Genomic DNA, 21,062 nt, shown 5'->3' with positions numbered 1-21,062 from the left:
ACCTAATCTAGGCACAATTCTGTGGCTAATTTGGACAACTGACTAAATTATTAACTCATCAGAACCATGTGATAAAATAAGCTTAGGTAGCTTTTGATTTTTTCAGCCAGATAGACAAATGCTGTACACACTGTTTTAGAAGGATTCATTCTTCAGAAGCACCTTAGAAGCGTATTTAACTAACACAAACACCTATTTCTCTCCTTAGCTCTCCGTTTTCAATCTATTTTCAGAATTATGGTACAGTGGGTGTCAGAGACTAGAAGGAAATGAAGAGTGAGATCCAAGGTGAACCCAGAAGTCTGCAATAGTGTCTCATGATCTCTCCAGTCAACCACTAATAAATACTTTTGAGTATCTAATATTTGCTGAGTGCTAGACAAGGTGAGACACAGCACAAAAATTGAATAACCTGCACTCTATCTCTTAAAGGAGCTTAGTTTTTAATTGGGGACAGGGTGGTAACAGTGACTAACACACAGGAAACAATTCTAGACAGACTGAAAATGGTGTGAAACCAAGCACTGCTCCACAGATGGAATAGTACTGGGTTCTACACTGGTCTCTATTATAGCATTTGTATTATGCATCTTAGCAGTCTAGACTCCAAGGCCTGTATGAATTTGGAAATAAGAGTGGGGCATTGAGATATTCTAGTTAAAGGAGGATTACATTGAAACTTGCTTTTCTCATCTCCACTTTTTTAAATTAAAAATCTTCCCAAATTTTGGCTATGCTTTACTCTTTGCATAAATAAATGCAGCTGAATGAACCCAGTTGCAGGGCCTCAGAGTCATGTTTATTGCACATGAATGTCGATTTCAGTGAATCTAGGTAGAAAGATAGGAGACCCATATAATGTAAATTGACTCCAAGACCCATATAATGAAATTTACTTTAAAAGAAGAAACTCACATAGACAAATACCTGATGGCTGTGTATTTTCTGGTTTTTGGCTTCTTTCCATTAAAGAAGACCACAGAGAGACCTCCCAATAGATTGAATGTTCAAATTGGTTGAAATGTCATTCCACTTAAAATAACCCTTTATTACCAAAAAGTACTCTTCATCAGAGACTGTATAATCTCATAGCCAAGGAGACTTCGTAACTCCCTTCAGGAAACTGAGGCCCAGAAAGGAGCCTTGCTCAAGGTCACATATTAGTTTAATGATGGACCTAGCAGTCAAATTCTCATTTCTTTGTTTTCAATCCTGAGCTTCCTACCTCTCCAGTCTTATACTCCATGCCTTTTCCCACAAGGTAAAACTTACAGGGGGCTCTGGGTAGGTTAGCTACTAGACATAAAAGTAAAAGAAATAAATAAAAGAAGTGTAGGTCACAACACCTTTGAGTGTAATGAGATACTCTCATTTCCAACGTTACTTCTCTGGAATCTTGTCTGGAATAGGACTTAGTCTTCCTCAATGCTAGACACAGTCACTGCCATCCTGTGCCCCTTGGTTTCTTCATAGCACCATTAAGGAAACCAAGACACAGAGAGATGATGTCTCCCATGCTCCCAGCTCTTGGTCAGCCTGGAGAGCAGATGCCCTACGTTCACACAGTGGAAGCCTGGGACGCCTCCTGGGTGAGCAGTCTGATGATCTATCTGGCTATTACAAAAATAACCACCACAACTAACTTGGCTAATATACCACTTAGAATGCCTTGGGTCACTCATGGGGGAAAAGAAAATCACCTTCAAACAATCTGGGATGAATTACAGAACAGGAAATCCAGAGTTAGGACCAGTTTCAGGGTTTGTTGATTTAGCAACTCTGTGGTCAAATCAAGGACCCAGGTTCCGTCTCTGTCTCTTGCTGTGTTTTGTAGCATGTTGCCTTTGCCCGGAGGCTGCTACACTCTCAGGGTCCCCAGAGGACGGCAGCACTTCCAGGCCTCATACCCACATCCAGAAGCAGTGACTTAAGGAGTCACTTTCTTAAGAACAAGGGGATCTTTCTCAGAAGCTCCTGAGCAAATCTCCCTTCACAATACTGGGCGGAACTTGGTCAGGAGCCCACTTTGAAACCAACTACAGCCAGCAGGATGGCCCAGATCATTTGTGCTTTACCCTTGGAACTGGGGATGAAATCACCCTCGATTCAGTCATCTGAGTAGTGTGGGTGAGTACGGAGGAGGGAGGTGGTGGACTCCTGACCCAATGAGAGCTCTGCCTGTGGAAGATGGGAGTCGGGATGCTGGGGTGACCACCAGCTGCATCTGCTGCACCTGCCCTGAGCCCCTCCCATCAGGCTACCCCTCCCATCAGGATCCACCCCTGGGTCTGCTGTTTCATCTATTCCAAGGTAATGAAGTGCTGTTATGACTGAGTCTAGAGGACACAAGACACAGCCGAGAACTTTGTACCCTTTAGCAATGTGAATGCTCACAGAAGTCTTCATCAGACGTCACATTGGCTTCAGGCAAAGCTTACTAAGGACTCTGGGAACCTGAACCCAGAGTCAGTGATGTGGTGTTGAGAGTAGGGATTTCAGCCCAGGAATGCTGACAGGGCTACACAAGCCACTGAGAGCCAACAGAGAGCTCTGGGCACAAGAAGAACGATATTTTAAGGAATTATTAAATTATACCTGGACTGTCACTGTTGATCTACCTCTATGGATGACAATGCAGATGGGAAATATGAAACACTGAAAGGGCATCAGTATAATTTTTTACCTAGCCCAAGTATTATGAAAGAATGTTTATTTAGCCTTGCAAAAAAAAAATGGTTCTAGGATGGCTAGTTCACAAACTTTGTGCTTTTCCTTTTCTTCTTACTCCTTTCCATTTGCTTTTGATTTTTTTGTTTTGTTTTGTTTGAGAGGGAGTCTTGCTCTGTTGCTGTCACTCAGGCTGGAGTGCAGTGGTGTGATCTCGGCTCACTGCAACCTCCACCTCCCAGGTTCAAGCAATTCTCCTGCCTCAGCCTCCAAAGTAGCTGGGGTTACAGTCGGATCACTTGAGGTCAGGAGTTCAAGATCAGCCTGGCCAACATGGTGAAATCCCATCTCTACTAAAATACAAAAATTATTCAGGCATGCTTTTGATTTTTAAAAAGAGTAAACATTTCCCTTTATAATGGGAAAATAAATTAACCTTTATGTGGAAAAAAGGTACTTCATACTTGTCATCTAAAACAGCATAGGAAATCCCCACCTCAAATAAGAAGTTAGATGACCACTCTTGTAATATGTGAAAATAAACCAACTTTATTTGAATCAGTCAATACCAATCAAGACTGGAACACAAATTTGTAATTGGTTCAGATTCATGAGGAAAACACTCAGCTCTATCTTCATTAAAAGGCATTTTACATTTATTCAGGCTTGAAAGCAAGTCCTGTTATTTCATCACCACAGTTCAAGGTCTCGAGAAAATCAAGTAACTATCATTTGGAGTGTCTTTGTAAAATGAAACACTTGCTCTTTTACAAAAGCTAAGCATCTTTTGTTAAGCTAGTTAACTCCCCACCTTATAAAATGGAACAACGAGGTGGTCAGGAAAGTAAGACAAATTCAAACATCCGTTGGATATTTTATATTTTAAATATATGTATAGTCAATATTGTGAAATCTCTAACTCTACATAAAATACTTTAGATGACTGGATCCTTAAAAGTACATTTTACCAAAAACAGATTGCCTCTATAGAAACACAGAATAACCTAAACCTTATATTGAGGCAATGTATTTTATTTATTTTTGGTTGCAAGAGAGGAATTGGATCTATTTCTTTAAATAACGTTAAATGAAATTATGTACACATTGGATCATACATAATTATGAATCGAAAGTATCCTGACACTAAGTTGGGAGACACATACTGACAAAGGAGAAGAATGTGTGTTCACGAGGAGGGCACATGTTGCTTGCTTTGAATGATAAAGAGAAATGGATAGAAGACAATGGGGCTGTGTGCAGCAGGTCCTGTTCACTTAAGTTCTCGTAACATCAGAATCAGGGTGCTTCACATGCACACGTCTTTCTCTGATGCTTTTTTAAAGTTTCTCGTTAATGTCATTTAAAAAAATAAGAAAGTGATCCCTTGGGAATCATTGTACTTAGTTTTAACCATGAGTTAACATTTCCTCTTTCCAAGAAGGATGACACCAGCATCTTGATTCACTGTGCAATTGAGATGACCCCTGGCCAGTGGGAATTGAGGCAAGTCACAGAATTACTTACTGAATACCTACCTGCTGCTTCTAGATCAGTTTAATTTTAGACACAGTCTCTCACAGTTATGCTAAAGTCTTTACAAGGTCAACCTGCACCTTCTTCCCTCTGCCTCCCTCTTAATCCTATTTGTCTAGGCCTTGCTGATTTCTGGGACTCTCATATGGTCAAGATCTATTTCAGGCATGACCCATCTTATGACAATTCAAGATGCTTGGTATTGTCTGTCGAATGGCCATGGGGCACAGAACTGTGAAGAGCTTCTGTTGTTTCATTTGACAAGGGCCTGAAAAGGCAGCCCGGGAAACCTCACTCTTGGTGTGGCCTTTTTCTGATAAGATCAAAACTTCGCTGGCCCCACCAGCACAAGAAGGCGATGCTGAGGACAGGCCCATTTCCCAAGCTAAAACTAGTTTGGGATCGTGTGGCCAAATAAGCTGATGGACTGTGTTTCCGACATTTCAGTTCATTTGCTTAGTGCTAGGTCACTCTACCTCTTGTTTAAAAGAATATAGCCATGCTCACATCTGTGACTGAATTTATCAAGCATTTGACTTTCTGTATCAGGAGCTGAAGAAACTGCGCTCTGGATCCATCATGATTTTCCTTATCCCGCTTACTTTTTATAGTTGTTAAGATCTTACGCAATACCTTCTCTCTGGGCCAACCTCAGAAGCAGGCAGTGCTGAATAGATAGTGAATTCAACTCAGTCATTCTGAGTTTGACTCTTGCTTCTCTCTTCATCTCCCACTACCCTGCTTCCCCCACCCCCAATAGTGCTGTGCAAGTCAAAGGAGATAAATAAATACAAAATAAAATAAGATCTCCACACAAATACATCCCCTTTCTGTGCCACCAAAATGCTTTCTGAGCGATTCGTATTCATTCAGGACCAATGACAAAGAAGCCTCCTACCCTATAGCTGTGTAGTGTGGGGTCCCAACTGCAGACCCTCCCATGCTCCCTGAGTTGTTCTTGGGCCACCTAAGGACCTCACCACACTGTTGCTGAGACATGATGTGCTGCACATATGATAAGAAGCCTAGACAGGCTGAAGCATCTGGAGAAAGATCTCTTTTGAAAAAAAAATAAAAAAAGGAAGGTAATGTTAATAGTATTGTTACTTTAATATACCATAATAAATCTAGTCATAAGACACCATAACTCTTAGTCCAGAGTCACTTGCGTTATATGACAAACCAGTGCTGAAATATGAAGATATTTCTGAATTAAGGACCCAGAAGTGCCTTCCTTCTGTAACTCCTCCCTCTCTTTTAAATGGCTATAATTGATCATATAACATCCCCACCTCCTTGCCTTAATATATTTATCTCTGTAAAACTAACTCAACCACAAGAAGGGACATCTAGAAACAGCAATATTGATTTGGTTTGGCCTGTTTGTTTTTAAGGACTTGCCAGTTGCTGAATTCTGAACATCCAATCCGAGTCCTTGGAATTCTGTAGCCTTCTCTGGGGTGGAGTCGCCTCACCGGACGCTTGGTTCTGTTTTCTCTGTGGCAATTGGCTATGATTCACAGATGTGTTTCCAGAACAGCCCAACTGTGGGTCTCAGGGAAGTAAACTGCCTCTTAGGTCATCCTGCCTGTGCTGTAAATTCGGGGAAGGATTTCTGAGTACAGCAGGATTTCACACTAATTAAAAGGCCTTCGGGATCATTCCAGCCCTCATTCCCCAGGAGGCCAGTTTGGGGCTTTTCCCTACAGTAAAAAAGGACTGTTTCCTCACCAGTTCTCCTTGTTAAACATCTCCAGGGCACAGTTTCCAGGGGGACCTGGAAAGGTTCCTTTAGAGGTGGAAATGAATCAACTCATTCTGTCTTTTCAAAGCTTTCTCAGGCTTATAAAGTGTCCTACTGAGAAAGTTCCTCTTCCTCAGTGGGCTCTAGGAGGCCTCCTGCTTCCTCTCCTCTGATTTGATCAATGGGTCACCTTTTTTCTTCAGAGATCCCTGGAGGCAGGTAGGTCCAGGGATTGCTTGGGTTAGAATTTGTTGATGTTTCTATGGAAAGGACCCGTGCTGTCCTGCCCTTGCTGAGAAATGAGCCAAGTCCAGGGGCTTTCCGGCACTTGGGAGCCTCACCCTTTCCCAGCGAACGCCATAGAAGGGGGATTGTTGAAGGTAAGGGCCTGTGGCAAATGGATTTTCTCACTGGGCGTTCACTGGGAGAGGGAGTTGATGAGAGTATTTTTCTTAGTTTCCTCTGCGCAGGTCCCCAAGCTCGGGCTGGGTAAGCTTTTTAGGAGATGAAACTCAAGGAGAATGACAAAAGAGTGAAATATTAGCTTAAAATTTTTTCTTTTTTTTTCATCTGGCAGTTAAGTCTGATTGTAGGAAAATTAACCCAGATGGGTCTATATTTTTCTTCAAGTTCAAGCCACATGGTTTTCTAGTCAGAAAGGCTCATGGACTTTCTTCCTAAGGTGTTCCATGATCAGACCACCTCCTAAACGTGGCTCTTACCCATTACAGGCTACAGCCGAATCAGGCAGGAGCAACTGCTGGAGAGCACCCAGCCAACAGACCTGCATTCCAGAAGCAGCTTGGAGAAACCGGGAAGACATTTTTGGCCCGTTCTTGGGTTTTTACTGTACGGTTAGCAGTTACATGACGCCACCAGTCCAAGACTTAGATCATGAGAGAAGGCCTTTTTAAAAGTTTACCAGGGAACATCAAGAGTCATAAAGAACTCTTTTGTCTTCACCCATCCCTCCTCCTCCCACTCCCATCCACTTTCTCATAGCTCAAAAACCACTCATTGGTAAGCACAGTCAAACCCAGGCCTGTAATCACCACTGAAACAACTACTCCTAAGCAAGCAAACCCCGTGGCTGGTAGACCCCGTGGGCCTTTTGGCATCAACACTGCTCCCCTCCCCCCCCATCCCAGTCACTGCAGTTTAGAATTGCATGCCAATTTCCTTTTCTGGCAGGGCCTGGACAGCATGGAAGCCAGGGACAGCACGGGCCAGGTGCGCAGCAGCAGCACAGCATTCCTGGCACTGCAACAAACTGAGACTGTGTCTCAAGTGACTTTCCAGTCTGGCCCTTAGTGCCCAATAACCGGAGTGTTAGAAGTAGTGAGACTGAAGCTGTGTTTACCAGACACCCAAGTCCACAGCCAGCTCGGTCCTCCTCCATTCACTCTCTCTGTCTCTCCTAATGGGGTAATAGATCTCTTTCTAAGAAGGATGATGGCATTTGTCCTTGGCCTTGTAGGTATGGACGGAGAGGAGGGTAGAAAAGGAGCTGGTGTTGCATGTTTCTAAAGCATCTGAGAAGGTATTTTGATATTGGCAGAAGAAGCTAGTGGCAATCCCATATGTGGGCTCTCCAACACTGACTGACCCCAAACATGCTGAGCCCAGATCAGGCTGGCAGGCCAAGAGGTGGACTGTGTCTATCATTTCTGCTAGATTCCTATGTGAGGAGGCCAGGGATGGTGCGGACCTTCGTGAAAGAGAGCAAGCTGGAGTTCCCATGATACCAGCAAGGATGAGGCTTGATTACAAAAAGTGTGCCTCAAGGCAGTGAGAAAGAGGAGTCTATGAAGCTGGAGTTAGGGGAGTGGTTGAGTCCTTCTGCAGTGGGGATGGGGCAAAATGGCTGTGCTCAGGATCGGCTGAGGCGTTTGGCGACGTCAGCGTAGGCCAATTCGATCTCACTGTCAGCTGCACAGGTGTTAGTGAACTCATCACGGGCGTAGGCGTTCTTGAGGTACCGCCACAGGCCTGTCATCTCAGCTGGGATATCATAGTTGCGGTATTTCTTGGCCACAATCTAAAACAGAGATGGCAGGACAGAGATGGTATGAAGCCATGAAACAAATCATTAGAAAGTGTTAGTGGCCGTCCCAGTGTGTGTGCACTGCAGGAAACCTCTGCGCATCACCACGGGCCATCAGCAATATGTTTGAAATGCAAGGTGGTAGTGCTGTCTTCTTTTTGTTTTGTTTTAATTTAATTTCTTAAGTAAATATAATTTGCCCTTTGACCTAGTGTTTCAAATTCTAGGATTTTTTTCTCAAGAAATAATCATGGATGGATACAAAGATTTAGCTACACAATTATGATCCCAGAACTATTTTGAATAACAAAAATGGTGCACAGCACTAATGTCCAACAACATGTGAATACATACATTATCTTACACAAATAAAATGGCATAGTGGAGGGACATTAAAAATGATGCTGCTGAGAAAATCTAGTGGTCTGGAAAACTCTTCAAAATAGACAATTACACTTAAAGTTCAAGTATAATGCATGTGGAGAAACATGTATGATGGCTAGATGTCTATATACCTATATATTACCAGTGGTTATGTCTGATTGATAGAATTACCAGCAAATTTTCTTTTCTTTTTTCTCTTCTTTACTTTGTTTTACACAGGCGTCCCCATTTATAGAAGGAAAAAAAAAACCATGAAAAGCAAATTAGATATTGGAATGTATATGTAGGTTTAGACTATGACATAAGAGTAAGCAAATACTGATTTCTGTTCTCGCCCTGGTTTGCCACACTCGGAGGGGACGTGGACTGGAGAGTTCTGGAGAAATGGTATTTGCTTTGAGAGAAACAGGAGCATAGTGATTAAAAGCACGGGCTCTGGATCCCAACTGACTGGATTTGCAATCATGGCTCCACTTAGCAGCTGTGTGACACTGGACAGGTTACGTAACCTCTCTGAGCTCCAATTTCTTTACCTCTAAAACGGATGTAATAACAAAACCTACTTTGGAGTAATAGATTAGTTAATACACATCATATGCTTAGAGGAGTGTCTGGCACATACTAAATACTCAATAAACCTCAAGTATTATTATAATTCACTGAGACCTAGCTTGTACCCATTTGCATGCATTTTCTTAATGGGGGGAGCATGATGGTTTCTTTAATGAGGTCTCTCTAGCTGTGGCAGCTTCATGGACCTGTGACCTGTGTGGTCTCACCTTGCACCCAGAAGAGCCCTGCTCTTGGTTTAATGCTCTGGGGTCAATATGTGGAAATTATTAATAATTTTTAAACAGGGCCCCCCTGTTTTCACTGTGCACTGGGACCTGCACATTAACTGGTCCTCCTCTAGCTCTTCCAGGCTAGGCTAGGGTAGAGGTAACAGGAGAGTAGTATCACTTCTGGCTCCCCTCCCTCCCTCTCTTCTCTCCCTCCCTTTCTCCCTCCCTCCCTCTCTCCCTCACTCTCCCCTTCCTTCCTTCCTTCCTTCCTTCCTTCCTTCCTTCCTTCCTTCCTTCCTTCCTTCCTTCCTTCCTTCCTTCCTTCCTCCCTCCCTCCCTCCCTCCCTCCCTTTCTCTCTCTTTCTGTCTCTCTCCTTCTCTTCCTTCCTTCCCTGTTTTTTTTTTTAGGGGATACAAGGGGGTACATGTGCAGGCTTGTTATTTGGGTATAATGCATGATGCTGAGGTTTGGGATATGATTGATACTGTCACCCAAGTAATGAGCATAGTTTTTCTACACTTGTCCCCTCCATCCCTCCCGCCAAGTAGTCCCCAGTGTCTGTTGTCGCCATCTTTATGTCCATTTGTACCTATTGTTTATCTCTCACTTACAAGTGAGAACACGTAGTTTCATGTTTTCTGTTCTTGCATTAGTTTGGTTAGGATAATGGCCTCCAGCTGCATCCATGTTGCTGCATAGGACATAACTTTGTTTCTTTATATGGCTATGTAGTATTCCACCATGTATATGTACCACGTTTTGTTTATTTAGCCCACTGTTGATGGGCACCCAGGTTGATTTCAAGTCTTTGCTGTTGTGAAGAGTGCTGTGATAAACATATGAACGCATGTGGGGGTTTCTTTGGTAAAACAATTTATTTTCCTTTGGATATATAACCAGTAATGGGATTGCTGGGTCGAATGATAGTTCTGTTTTTAGTTCTTTGAGAAATCTCCAAACTGCTTTCCACAGTGACTGAACTAATTTACATTCCCACCAACACTGTATAAGTGTTCCCTTTTCTCCACACACCAACCAACATCTCTTGCTTTTTGACTTTTTAACAATAACCATCCTGACTGGTGTGAGGGGGGTATCTCATTGTGCTTTTAATTTGCATTTCTCCAGTGATTGGTGATACTGAACTTTTTAAAAAATGTTTGTTGGCCACTTATTATGTCTTTTTTTGAGAAGTGTCTGTTCATGTCTTTTGCCCATTTTTTAATGGTATTATTTGGTTTTTGCTTATTCAATTGTTTAAGTTCCTTATAGATTCTGGATATTAGACCTTTGTCAGATGCATAGTTTGCAAATATTTCCTCTCATTCTGTGGGTTAACTGTTAACTCTGTTCATAGTTTCTATGTGCAGAAGCTCTTTAGTATAATTAAATCCTACTTGTTAATTTTTATTTTTGTTGCAATTGCTTTTGATAACTTCATCATAAATTACTTCCCAAAACTGATGTACAGAATGTTTCCTGGTTTTCTTCTAGGATTCTTGCTTAGGTAAATCTTTAATCCATATTAAGTTACTTTTTATATATGATGAAAAGTAGAGGTCCAGTTTCATTCTTCTGCATATGATTAGTCAGCTATTCCAAAACCATTTATTGAATAGGAAGTCCTTTCTCCATTGCTTATTTTTGTCAATTTTGTTGAAGATGAGATGGCTGTAGGTGTGTGGCTTTATTTCTGGGTTCTCTGTTCTGTTCCATTCATCTATGTGTCTGTTTTCGTACCAGTACCATGTTGTTTTGGTTACTGTAGCCTTATAGTGCAGTTTGAAGTCAGGTAATGTGACACCTCCAGCTTTGTTTTTTTTTGTTTTTTGTTTTTTTTTTGCTTAGGGTTGCTTTGGCTATTCAGGCTCATTTTTGGTTCCACATGAATTTTTAGAATAGTTTTTTCTAGTTATGTGAAAAATGACATTGGTAGGTTGATAGGAACGGCATTGAATCTGCACATTGCTTTGGACAGTATGGCCATTTTACTAATATTAATTCTACCAATTTATGAGCATGGAATGTTTCTCCATTTGTTTATGTCAGCTGTGATTTCCTTCAGTAGTGTTTTATAGCTCTCCTTGTAGAGATTTTTTTAACTCCCTGGTTAGATGTACTCCTAGGTATTGTACTGTATTGTATTGTATTGTATTTTTGCAGCTATTTATAAATGGGATTATGTTCTTGATTTGGCTCTCAACTTTAATGTTTTTGGCATACAGAAATGCTGCTGATTTTTGTACATTGACTTTTTTTTTTTTTTTTTTTTTGAGACGGAGTTTTGCTCTCATTGCCCAGGCTGGAGTACAATGGTGCAATCTTGGCTCTCTGCAACCTCTGCCTCCTGGGTTCAAGCGATTCTCCTACCTCAGCCTCCCGAGTAGCTGGGATTACAGGCATGCACCACCATGCCCGGCTAATTTTGTATTTTTAGTAGAGACAGGGTTTCTCCATGTTGGTCAGGCTGGTCTTGAACTCCCAACCTCAGGTGATCCACCTGCCTCAGCCTCCCAAAGTGCTGGGATTACAGGCATGAGCCACTGTGCCCAGTCACATTGACTTTTTATACTGAGACTTTACTGAAGTTGTTTACCAGTTCCAGAAGCCTTCTGGTGAAGTCTTTAGGGTTTTTGAGGAATAGAATCATATCATCAGTAAAGAGAGATAATTTGACTTCTTTTCCTATTTGCATGTCTTTTATTTCTTTCTCTTACCTGATTGCTCTGGCAAGGACTTCCACTACTATGTTGAATAGGAGTGGTGAGAGTGGGCATCCTTGTCTTGTTCCAGTTTTCAAGGGGAATGATTCCAGTTTTTGCCCATTCAATAAGATGTTGGCTGCAGATTTGTCATAGGTGAATGGCTCTTATTATTTTGAGGAGTGTTCCTTTAATGCCTAATTTCTTGAAAGTTTTTGTCATGAAGGGATGTTGAATTTTATCAAAAGCTTTTTCTGTGTCTATTGAGATGATCATATAGTTTTTGTTTTTAATTCTGTTTATGTGGTGAATAAAATTTATTGATTTGTGTATGTTGAACCAACCATGCATCCTAAGAAGAAACCTATTTGATCAATGCGAATTAACTATTTGATGTGCTGCTGGATTTGGTTTGCTAGTAGTTTGTTGTGAATTTTTTGTGTCTATGTTCATCAGGGATATTGGCTTGAAGTTTTCTTTTTTCATTGTGTCTTTGTCAGATTTTGGTATCAGGGTGGTGCTAGCTTCATAGAATGAGTTAGGAAGGAGTCCTTCCTCCTTGGTATTTTGGAATAGTTTAAGTATGACTGGTACTGGTTCTTCTTTGTATGTCAGGTAGAATTCAGCTGTGAATCCATCTAGTCTGGGGCTTTTATTGGTTGGTAGTTTTTTTAAAATTACTGATTTAATTTCATAACTCAATTAGTCTGTTCATGGTTTCAATTTCTTACAAACTCAATCTTGGAATACTGACTTTGTATACTTCACCTTTCCTGAAGTTGTTGATCAGTTCCAGGAGCCTTTTGGTGAAGTCTGTAGGGTTTTCAAGAAACAGAATCATATCATCAGTAAAGAGAGAATTTAACTCCTTCTTTTCCTACTTGTATGCCTTTTATTTCTTTCTCTTGCCGTGTAGATCTGGACTTCCATATGATGTTGAATAGGAGTGGTGAGTGGGCATCCTTGTCTTGTTCCAGTTTTCAAGGCAAATGAAAAGTGTATTTCTAGGAATTTATCCATTTCCTCCAGCTTTTCTACTTTGTGCGCATAGAGGTGTTCATAATAGTCTTTAAGGATCTTCTGTATTTCTGTGAGATCAGTTGTAATGTCTTCTTTGTCCTTTCTGATTGTGCTTATTTGGATTTTCTCTCTTTTTTTGGTTAATCTAGCTAGTGGTTTATTGATCTTGTTTATCCTTTCAAAAACTCCACTTTTGGTTTTATTGATTCTTTGTAAGAATTTTGGGGTCTCAATTTCATTCAGTTCTGCTTTGATTTTAGTTATTTCTTTTATTCTACTAGCCTTGAGATTAGTTTGTTCTTGTTTTTCTAGTTCCTCTAGGTGTGATATTACATTGTTAATTTGAAGTCTTTCTAACTTTTTGAGGTAGGCATTTAGTGCTATAAACTTTCCTTGTAATATTGCTTTTGCTGCATCCAGGAGATTTTGGTATGTTGTGTCTTTGTTTTCATTTATTTCAAAGAATGTTTTTACTTTTGCTGTAATTTTTTTGTTTACCCAAAAATAATTCAGGAGTGAGTTGTTTAATTTCATGTATTTGTGTGGTTTTGAGACATCTTCTTGGTGTTGATTTCTACTTTTGTTCCACTGTGGTCCAAGAGTATGATTGGTATAATTCCTATTTTTTTTTAATTTATTGAGATTTGCTTTATGGTTGAGCATGTGGTTGATCTTGGAGTATGTTCTGTATGCAGATGAGAGGAATGTATATTCTGTGGTCAATGGGTGGAATATTCAGTAGATGTCTATTATGTCCAATTGGTCAAGTGTTAAATTTAAGTCCAGAATATATTTGTTAGTTTTCTGCCCTGATGATCTAATGTTGTTAGTGAGTTGTTGAAGTCCCCCATTATTATTGTGTGTTGTTGCTGTCCAGGTCTTTTCATAGGTCTAGAAGTACTTGCTTTGTGAACCTGGGTGCTCCAATGTTGGGTGTGTATATATTTAGAATGGTTAAGTCTTCTTGTTGTAGTCACCCCTTTATTATTATGTAATGCCCTTCTTTGTTCTTTTTTTTCACTATTGTTAGTTTATGGTATGTTTTACCTGATAGAAGAATAGTGACCCCTGCTCTTTTTTGAGTTCCATTTGTGTAAAAATCTTTCTTCAGCGCTTTACTTTGAGCCTATGGATGTTGTTACATATGAGATGGGTCTCTTGAAGACAGCAGATGAGTGGCTCTTATTTTTTATCCAAATTGCCACTATATGCCTTTCAAGTGGGGCACTTCAATCATTTACATTCAAGGTTAATATTGATATGTGAGGTATTGATCTTTTCGTGAAGTTGTTAGCTGGTTGCTTTGTAGTTTCTATTGTGTGGTTGCTTTATGAGGTCTGTGGGTTATATACAAGTGTGTTTTTGTGGTAGCAGGTATCATTCTTTTGTTTACATGTTTAGAAGTCCCTTAAGGATCTCTTGTAAATATGGTCTAATGGTAATACATTCCCTTAGCACTTGCTTGTCTGGAAAAGATTTTATTTCCCTTTGTTTACAAAGCTTAGTTTGGTGGCATATGAAGCTCTTGGTTGGAAGTTCTTTCTTTAAGAATGATGAAAATAGGCCCTCAATCTCTCCTGGCTTGCAAGATTTCTGCCAAGAAGTCTGCTGTTAGCCTGATGGGGTTCCATTTGTACGTGTTCTTATCTTTTTCTCTAGCTGCCTTTAAGACTTTTTTCTTTGGCACTGACCTTGTAGAGTTTGGTGACTATATGCCTTGGTGAAGTTCATTTTGTAGAGTATCTCACAGGTGTTCTCTGGATTTCTTGTATCTATACATCCACCTCTCTATCTTGCTTTCTTTTTCAGAGAGGGCCCTAGACCATTGACCATGGGTTCCTCCCACTCAGAGAAGCCCCAGATCAGCCACTCTGGACTTTCATCTTCATTTCGATGCTGGTAATATGCAGAGTTTCCCAGAAAGTTGTGCTGAAGTGAAGGATGATGAAGACTTGATGGATGAAAAACTCACTGTTGCAGACATGTTCATGGACATTTGGGAACATTTTTTTCTCCTCTTTCTCCTCTATGCTTCTAGACCAGTGTTGAACTTACATTATAACACTGAGCTATAATCTATTCTGAATCATGATTACTGTTTCAGTACCCTTTTTTTTTTCTCTAGCTTGTGGGAAGTGAAAGGATAGCAATTGCAGCTTCTTCACTTCTGTACTCCTTGATAATCTCAATAATGATGTTGATCAGAGGAATGATAATAACAAACATTTATTCACTGTGTGCTCTGTTCTAGGGACTGCTTTAAGTAGTTTGCAAGGTACTTAGATCTCTAAATAATCCTATAAGGAAGAGTCTATTATATTCCCATTTACAGATGAGAAAAGCAAGACAAAGGGGGATTAAATAGGTTGGGATTCAATAAACAGTTGTACTTAGTCTTTACAATCTTAAGTTATCTGTACATCAGGCAAGGTCCTCTAGTGTCATGTGTAATAAAATAATTTGAAAGCACTGAAGATCCCTAGCAATGAGCAAACTAAAGCTACAAGAGATTGTGTGGCTTAATGTTACATGAGAAATTAATTAATTTAACCAATATCTATTGAGTTACCATTCATATTTATTACAGTCCCTGCTTTATAATCCACAGTTCTTTCTACTTTGCTACTCAGCCCTACGTAGCTGATAAAGCAATGGGTCTACTCAGAATCCCTCATGAGCCAGTCATTAATCTATTGTTGCTTATCTCCAAACCTACTCTTTTATTTGCTTTGTTTGTAATACTGGGGCTGGGACTGAGCAGATCACATCTCTTCTTTGCCAGTGAATCCTGTTAGGTTCTGCCAAGAGGAGTTACTGGAGAAAGCCAGCAAGGTTGGAGGAGGAGATGGGAGGGAGAAGCCCTTGCTTTTCAGCTTCCTCTTTCTGTCAGAGTCTCCATTTATTTCTGGGAGCAGCAGCTGAATCCAGTTTGCTCTTTTGTCAATACTCACAGGACCAGCTTCATCATAGCCACGCAGAGAGGCTAGCACACAGCAGAGATTCTGCTTTAGAGGCTGGATCCCAGCCAACCTGAGCTTGGACCCTCGCACCAGCTGAACAGCCCTTTCACCCACATTCAGCTTTGCAGGGTCCCTCATCTACAAAGCCTCAAAGTTTGTAAGTTTTAATAATTCCAACCTCTTCCCTTTGTTCCTCCTGCCCTAGGAGTCGTAGCTGCCTCTTGAAGGTAGAACCTCCTAGTATATTTTGCCTTTCCAATTCTTTAGTACATAGTACTTCTTTAAATTCTCTCTGTTAAAATAACTGGTATGGTGTGGGCACCAAAGAAGCCACCTCCACACTGTTCTGTCTGGCTTAGGTAACTACAAGCAAGGGTGATGAAGTCTGAGTCCTTTGATAAAGCTCTCACAGCGAGAGATGCCACCATGATATCTCCCCAGTCTTTCTGTTCAGTGAAAGATGATGATCCCTTAGGTTGGGCCAAGTTCCTTTGAGAAGAGACTGTCTTGGCTAAGAGCAAATTCATGCAGGAGTGGTGGCCTGACCAAGGGAACTGGCTGGAATTTGCCAGAGTGGATGAAAAGGTCTACAATAAGGTAAAGGGATCCAAAACTATTTTTCACAATGACGCACTGATTCATAGAGTAACCTCAAGTCATTTCACACTGAAATTATATTTTCAGGATTTTAAAGGGCAGAATATTAGCTTCAATACAGCAGAAATACATTTTATAAATATGTATTTATATTGATGTTGATGTTCCCCTTCCTGTTTGTCTCCAGGGCTGAACATCATCACTATGCTAGGCAAGGATCCCAGTGGGCAAGGAAAGGCCTGCAGATGCCCCTCCCAACCAAGACCTGTGCACCCTGGTCCTTGGCTGCTGAGCTGGTCATTTCTTCACACATTGGCTTGACTTTGGGAGATGAGAACTAGGAGGGGGCCAGACAATGAATGTTCAAGCCAAACTCTCATGGTGAGCCTGGGCCAGAGCAACTCCACTTCCAGGGATGGAGAAAAACCTGAAAGTGAGCCAGGCAAGAGGAGAGAGAGCATGAAAGCAGCAAGGGGGTGAGGATGCACACAGAGCTCTGACGTTCGCAGGGACTTCCATGCTCATGTTCTGAATTTGCTCTTTCATATGAAAACAGTTAGCTCCCACAGCCCAGATTAAGTTTTGGCATCTGAAGCCAAACTGGAGGCCTGACTTGGCTTCCCCTTTGCTCTTTGTGAACTTCAGAGGTTTGCCAGGTTTCTGGGATCTGATAAGCTGGATCAGCAGAAATCCAAAGAGATAGGGGCCAAAGGTTGGCCTTTATTCTCTCATTGGCCATCTTCTTTTTGATCTCCAGCTTCTCTGGGTGAACCACCCACTGAAATTTCTCCAAGGACAGGGCTTCACTGAGTCATTTAAGGCTGGTGGGAATTAAGGAAATCACAGGATGAAGCCCAAGGCTTGGGAGATCCATTTGTTTGCCTTGTTCAACAAATGGTTTTTGAGTGGTAGTGAATGTTTGAGCAAGAGAAAAGGAAAGAAGGAGGGGAGGAAGAAAGGAAAAGAAGGCAAGAAGGAATACTATCCACTTCTGTTCTCCTAGGCACAAGAAAAATGAATTCCAAAAAGATTAGATGATGTGCCCTAGCTCATGCTGCTAGTTGGCAGCAAGATACAGGACTGGAACTTGGGTCTCCTGATCTTTGCGTTGTATCACTCTGACACAGTGTGACTGAGCTGGAATTATATCATCCCTTTCAAAGGTACTTGTTCCTAAGGAGGAGAAGAATAAAGGATGATGGGTGGGGCGTGCAGTACTTAATAACTTCAAAGAGACATAGATTGGCTGGACCTACAAGTGACTATTGGCTTGGCCCCAAATCCAAAATGTTTTTGTCTAAATAGGTTGTATTTGCCCAATCCATTTTTATGCAAGATTCCCTCTCAGTCTTCAGCTCTGACTAAGGCCTATGGAAACACCAGCGTACACACAACTGAGTGACTTCAACTCAAGCTGGTACATGCTCTGGTTGGAGAGGAGATAGCATTTCTGTCTCAGGACTTGAGCTGAAAAATAATAGGCATATATCCAGCTGACAAATGATTGAATCTGAGTCTTCTCAGTGAAGCATAGAAATAAACTGGGTATCATAAAGACATACACCAGGCGATCACATGATCAATCAATGAGTATTTATTAAAGGGTCACCATTTGCCCACCATCATGTTTTGAAAAGGTCTTATCCTCACAGAGCTTGCTGTCTGGCTGAGACAGTGAGAAATAAGCGTGTGTAAAAGTAGAGCACAGTATGGCTATCTGATACTAGGCTGATGAGGGTCAGGAAAGGATGGGGGAAGACGTGCTCATTTACAGAGCTTAGGGGGATACAACTACTGTTTTCAAACGAGGTGAAGGCAAGCAGAGCTGTTCTGTGTTGCTCTAGAGAACAAACGGATAGCAGGGAGGCATGCTTGGGCTCATTGTAGAGAACAATGATTTAGTAATCAGAGCTATCTAACATGGTAGGGATGGCTCGTTAGGCAGAGGACTCCTCGTTCTCAGAAGCTGCAGTCACAGCTTCACAGAAGCTTGTCAAAGAAACAGCAGAAAGTGGTCCAGGTTGAAGTGGGAGATTGTTTTGGATGACCTCTAAATGTCCTTTCCAACTCTCAGATTCCCAGGATTTGCTGTATAGGAGAGGATTACACTACATGTTGCAGATGGTTAGTAAGTGCAATGATAGCAAGAAAGTGACATCACCTCTTGCAACCTCCCCCTCTTCATTTGATAGATGAGGAAAATGATGTGGGCTCACCTCAGGAAGCTACTGGAGGAAGTGAGAAGGTGGGTCTGGGCACAAAGAAAAAATGCATATGAGGGCACATTTAATAGAGCTGTAGGGGTCTGGCCAGGGAAATCCTATGAGGAAGAGGCCTCTGGAGTGATATGACTGTATACAAGAATGATGATTGTGACTATTACACATATTAAACCCCTACAATATGCCAAGCACTTTCACGCTGTATTTACTCTTCCACCAACCGTTGGAGTAAGCAATATATGCCTATTTTTATAAATGAAAACTGAAGATCAAAGAGGCCACACAGCCATCAAGCAGCAGAGGGTGACCTTGGGTCCTTATTACCTGACTTCAGGGTCCAGGCTCTTGACCAACAGATGCTACTGTCCTTGACTCATCCACACAGGTGACCTGGACCTAAGAAGGAACTGGATCTTGCAGGCCTCTGTGGGTAGAGCTCTCTTACCTTGACCACATGGAGCTTGGGCAACAGATTGCAGTCAGCCAGGGTCAGCTCATCCCCATCCAGGAACTTGCGCCGGGACCCCTTGTCTTCCCCACAAGTGCTGGCGTCAATCTCCTCTGGTAGAGGGGTGTTCAGGTAGTCATCCAATTTCTTTAGAGCCTTGGTTAGGCCTCTCTCAAGGGCTGGCATGGAAGAGTAAAAGAAGGGCCTTTATTCAAACTGCTTGCCAGTGGATACCGTCATAGGGTCTCCAGAGTGGAGTAGCTCATCTAGAATCCTGTCCCCCTCATCACATTGCCCGCTCCCCACACACTGCAGAATACCTGGAAACCATTAACACAGTGCAGTAGAAGTGTACTAAATAGCCTGAAAAGGCAAACCCTAACCAAACAATAAACATTAGCTAATCCTTTGCTTTGAAAAACGTACATAAATACAGAAATACAGGCTGGGCATGGTGGCTCACGCCTGCAACCCCAGCACTTTGGGAGACCAAGGTGGGCAGATCATGAGGTCAAGAGATCGAAACCACCCTGGCCAACATGGTGAAACTCTGTTTCTACTAAAAATACAAAAATTAGCTGGGCATGGTGCATGTGCCTGTAGTCCCAGCTACTAGGGAGGCTGAGGCAGGAGAATCTCTTGAACATGGGAGGCAGAGGTTGCAGTAGGTGCAATAATACTAGCCAATTTACTTCTTTATTTATTTATTTATTTATTTTTCAGACAGAGTCTCACTCTGTCACTAGGCTGGAGTGCAGTGGTGTGATCTGGGCTCACTGCAACCTCCGACTCCCTGGTTCAAACGATTCTCCTGCCTCAGCCTCCCGAGTAGCTGGGATTACAGGCACAAGCCACCACACCCAGCTAATTTTTGTATTTTTAGTAGAGACAGAGTTTCACCATGTTGACCAGGATGGTCTCAATCTCCTGACTTCATGATCGGCCCGCCTCGGCCTCCCAAAGCACTGGGATTACAGATGTAACCCACCACGCCTGGCCAATACTAGCCATTTTTGTAAAAAGTTTTGGTTATCTATAATTTGCTAATATTCCACATCAACCTACATATTACATTTTTAGGAAGAAAAGGCTATTACCTAGGTAAATAAAAACTATATAGAAGTTCCAGGACAGAGATATGCATCAGATTTTGTGGAAGTATTAACTATAGCTAACCCAACCCAAGAAGAGTTGGGGACAAGGGCTTCAGAGGGACATGACAGAAGGAAAAGAACAGCCCTTTTTTATGTCACCCCCAGAGAAGTGATGAGTATCAGGGAAGAATGCTTGGGTTTACTCTAGGGAAGCTTGTTCTAAAAATCACTGCTGTTTCAAATGGAAGGGCTCCACCAGAAATGTGCAGCCCCCAGCCGCACAGAAAGCTGTCATGGTTGTGACTCAAAGAATGAACACCCAAAGGAAGATAACGTGGGAGAAGGCTTTTACAGTCTTGCCCAAATAATTATCTGTCACATAATTTGTTTAGACACACAAGCAGACAAAATACCCAAAAGAACAACTATGGGAAGCCATCATCACTGAAAATCATTTCGCCCAGAATCTCATAGTCCATTCTAATCAGAGAACACTACCACAGACACTTGCTACTTGAGCTCAAAGGAAAACCGTGAAGGAGATGGCTGACCAGGGCATCAGTCATTGCACCTGTGTCATCAGCCCCATCCCCAGCAGCTGTTTTTCCAGACTCTGGTTTAGAGCCTGACACTGAGATAATGGAAGTCGATCCTGCTGTTCATTCCAGTAGACACAAGGGGGACACTGCCTTCTGGAGGCAAAGCCAAGAGGGCTGTACTCTTGTTCAGGTTTTCCCAAATATGCCTTGTTAGCCACTCCTCTCATAACCCACTTTTTGTCTTTTCATAGAAGGCCTTTTGTTCGAGACAATGGAATGACACCAGCCCAACATAAATCAATTGAACACTTACTGGAATGTTTGA

The 21,062-nt window shown here is 41.8% G+C and overlaps 1 protein-coding gene and 1 long non-coding RNA gene across 6 annotated transcripts in view; both read right to left on the bottom strand.

Annotated features, from left to right (window-relative positions):
* CLIC5 (chloride intracellular channel 5) overlaps positions 1-21,062 on the bottom strand; it is a 197,000-nt gene that overhangs the window by 14,765 nt on the left and 161,173 nt on the right. For 3 of the 5 annotated variants that reach the window (XM_077999832.1, XM_001101601.5, XM_028847498.2), the window contains exons 5-6: positions 19,102-19,283; positions 3,194-7,982 (exon numbers count right to left, since the gene is read on the bottom strand). In XM_077999832.1, coding sequence (XP_077855958.1) covers positions 7,815-7,982; positions 19,102-19,283 — 350 coding nt within the window. In that variant the 3' untranslated portion in view covers positions 3,194-7,814. Of the gene's footprint in view, positions 1-3,193; positions 7,983-19,101; positions 19,284-21,062 lie in introns of those variants that run through there. The other 2 variants (XM_077999833.1, XM_077999835.1) reach the window with 1 other exon arrangement.
* LOC144340347 (uncharacterized) lies at positions 12,330-19,094 on the bottom strand. Its single transcript, XR_013416364.1, has 2 exons — positions 18,651-19,094; positions 12,330-18,522 (listed from the first exon to the last, which is right to left on the bottom strand). It is a non-coding gene; the product is annotated as an uncharacterized LOC144340347 (long non-coding RNA).

The sequence above is a fragment of the Macaca mulatta genome, chromosome 4, assembly GCF_049350105.2.
Source record: "Macaca mulatta isolate MMU2019108-1 chromosome 4, T2T-MMU8v2.0, whole genome shotgun sequence".
Taxonomy (NCBI): Eukaryota; Metazoa; Chordata; class Mammalia; order Primates; family Cercopithecidae; genus Macaca; species Macaca mulatta.
The sequence above is the reverse complement of the archived record's forward strand: the minus strand, read 5'-3'. Positions and strand labels throughout refer to the sequence as shown.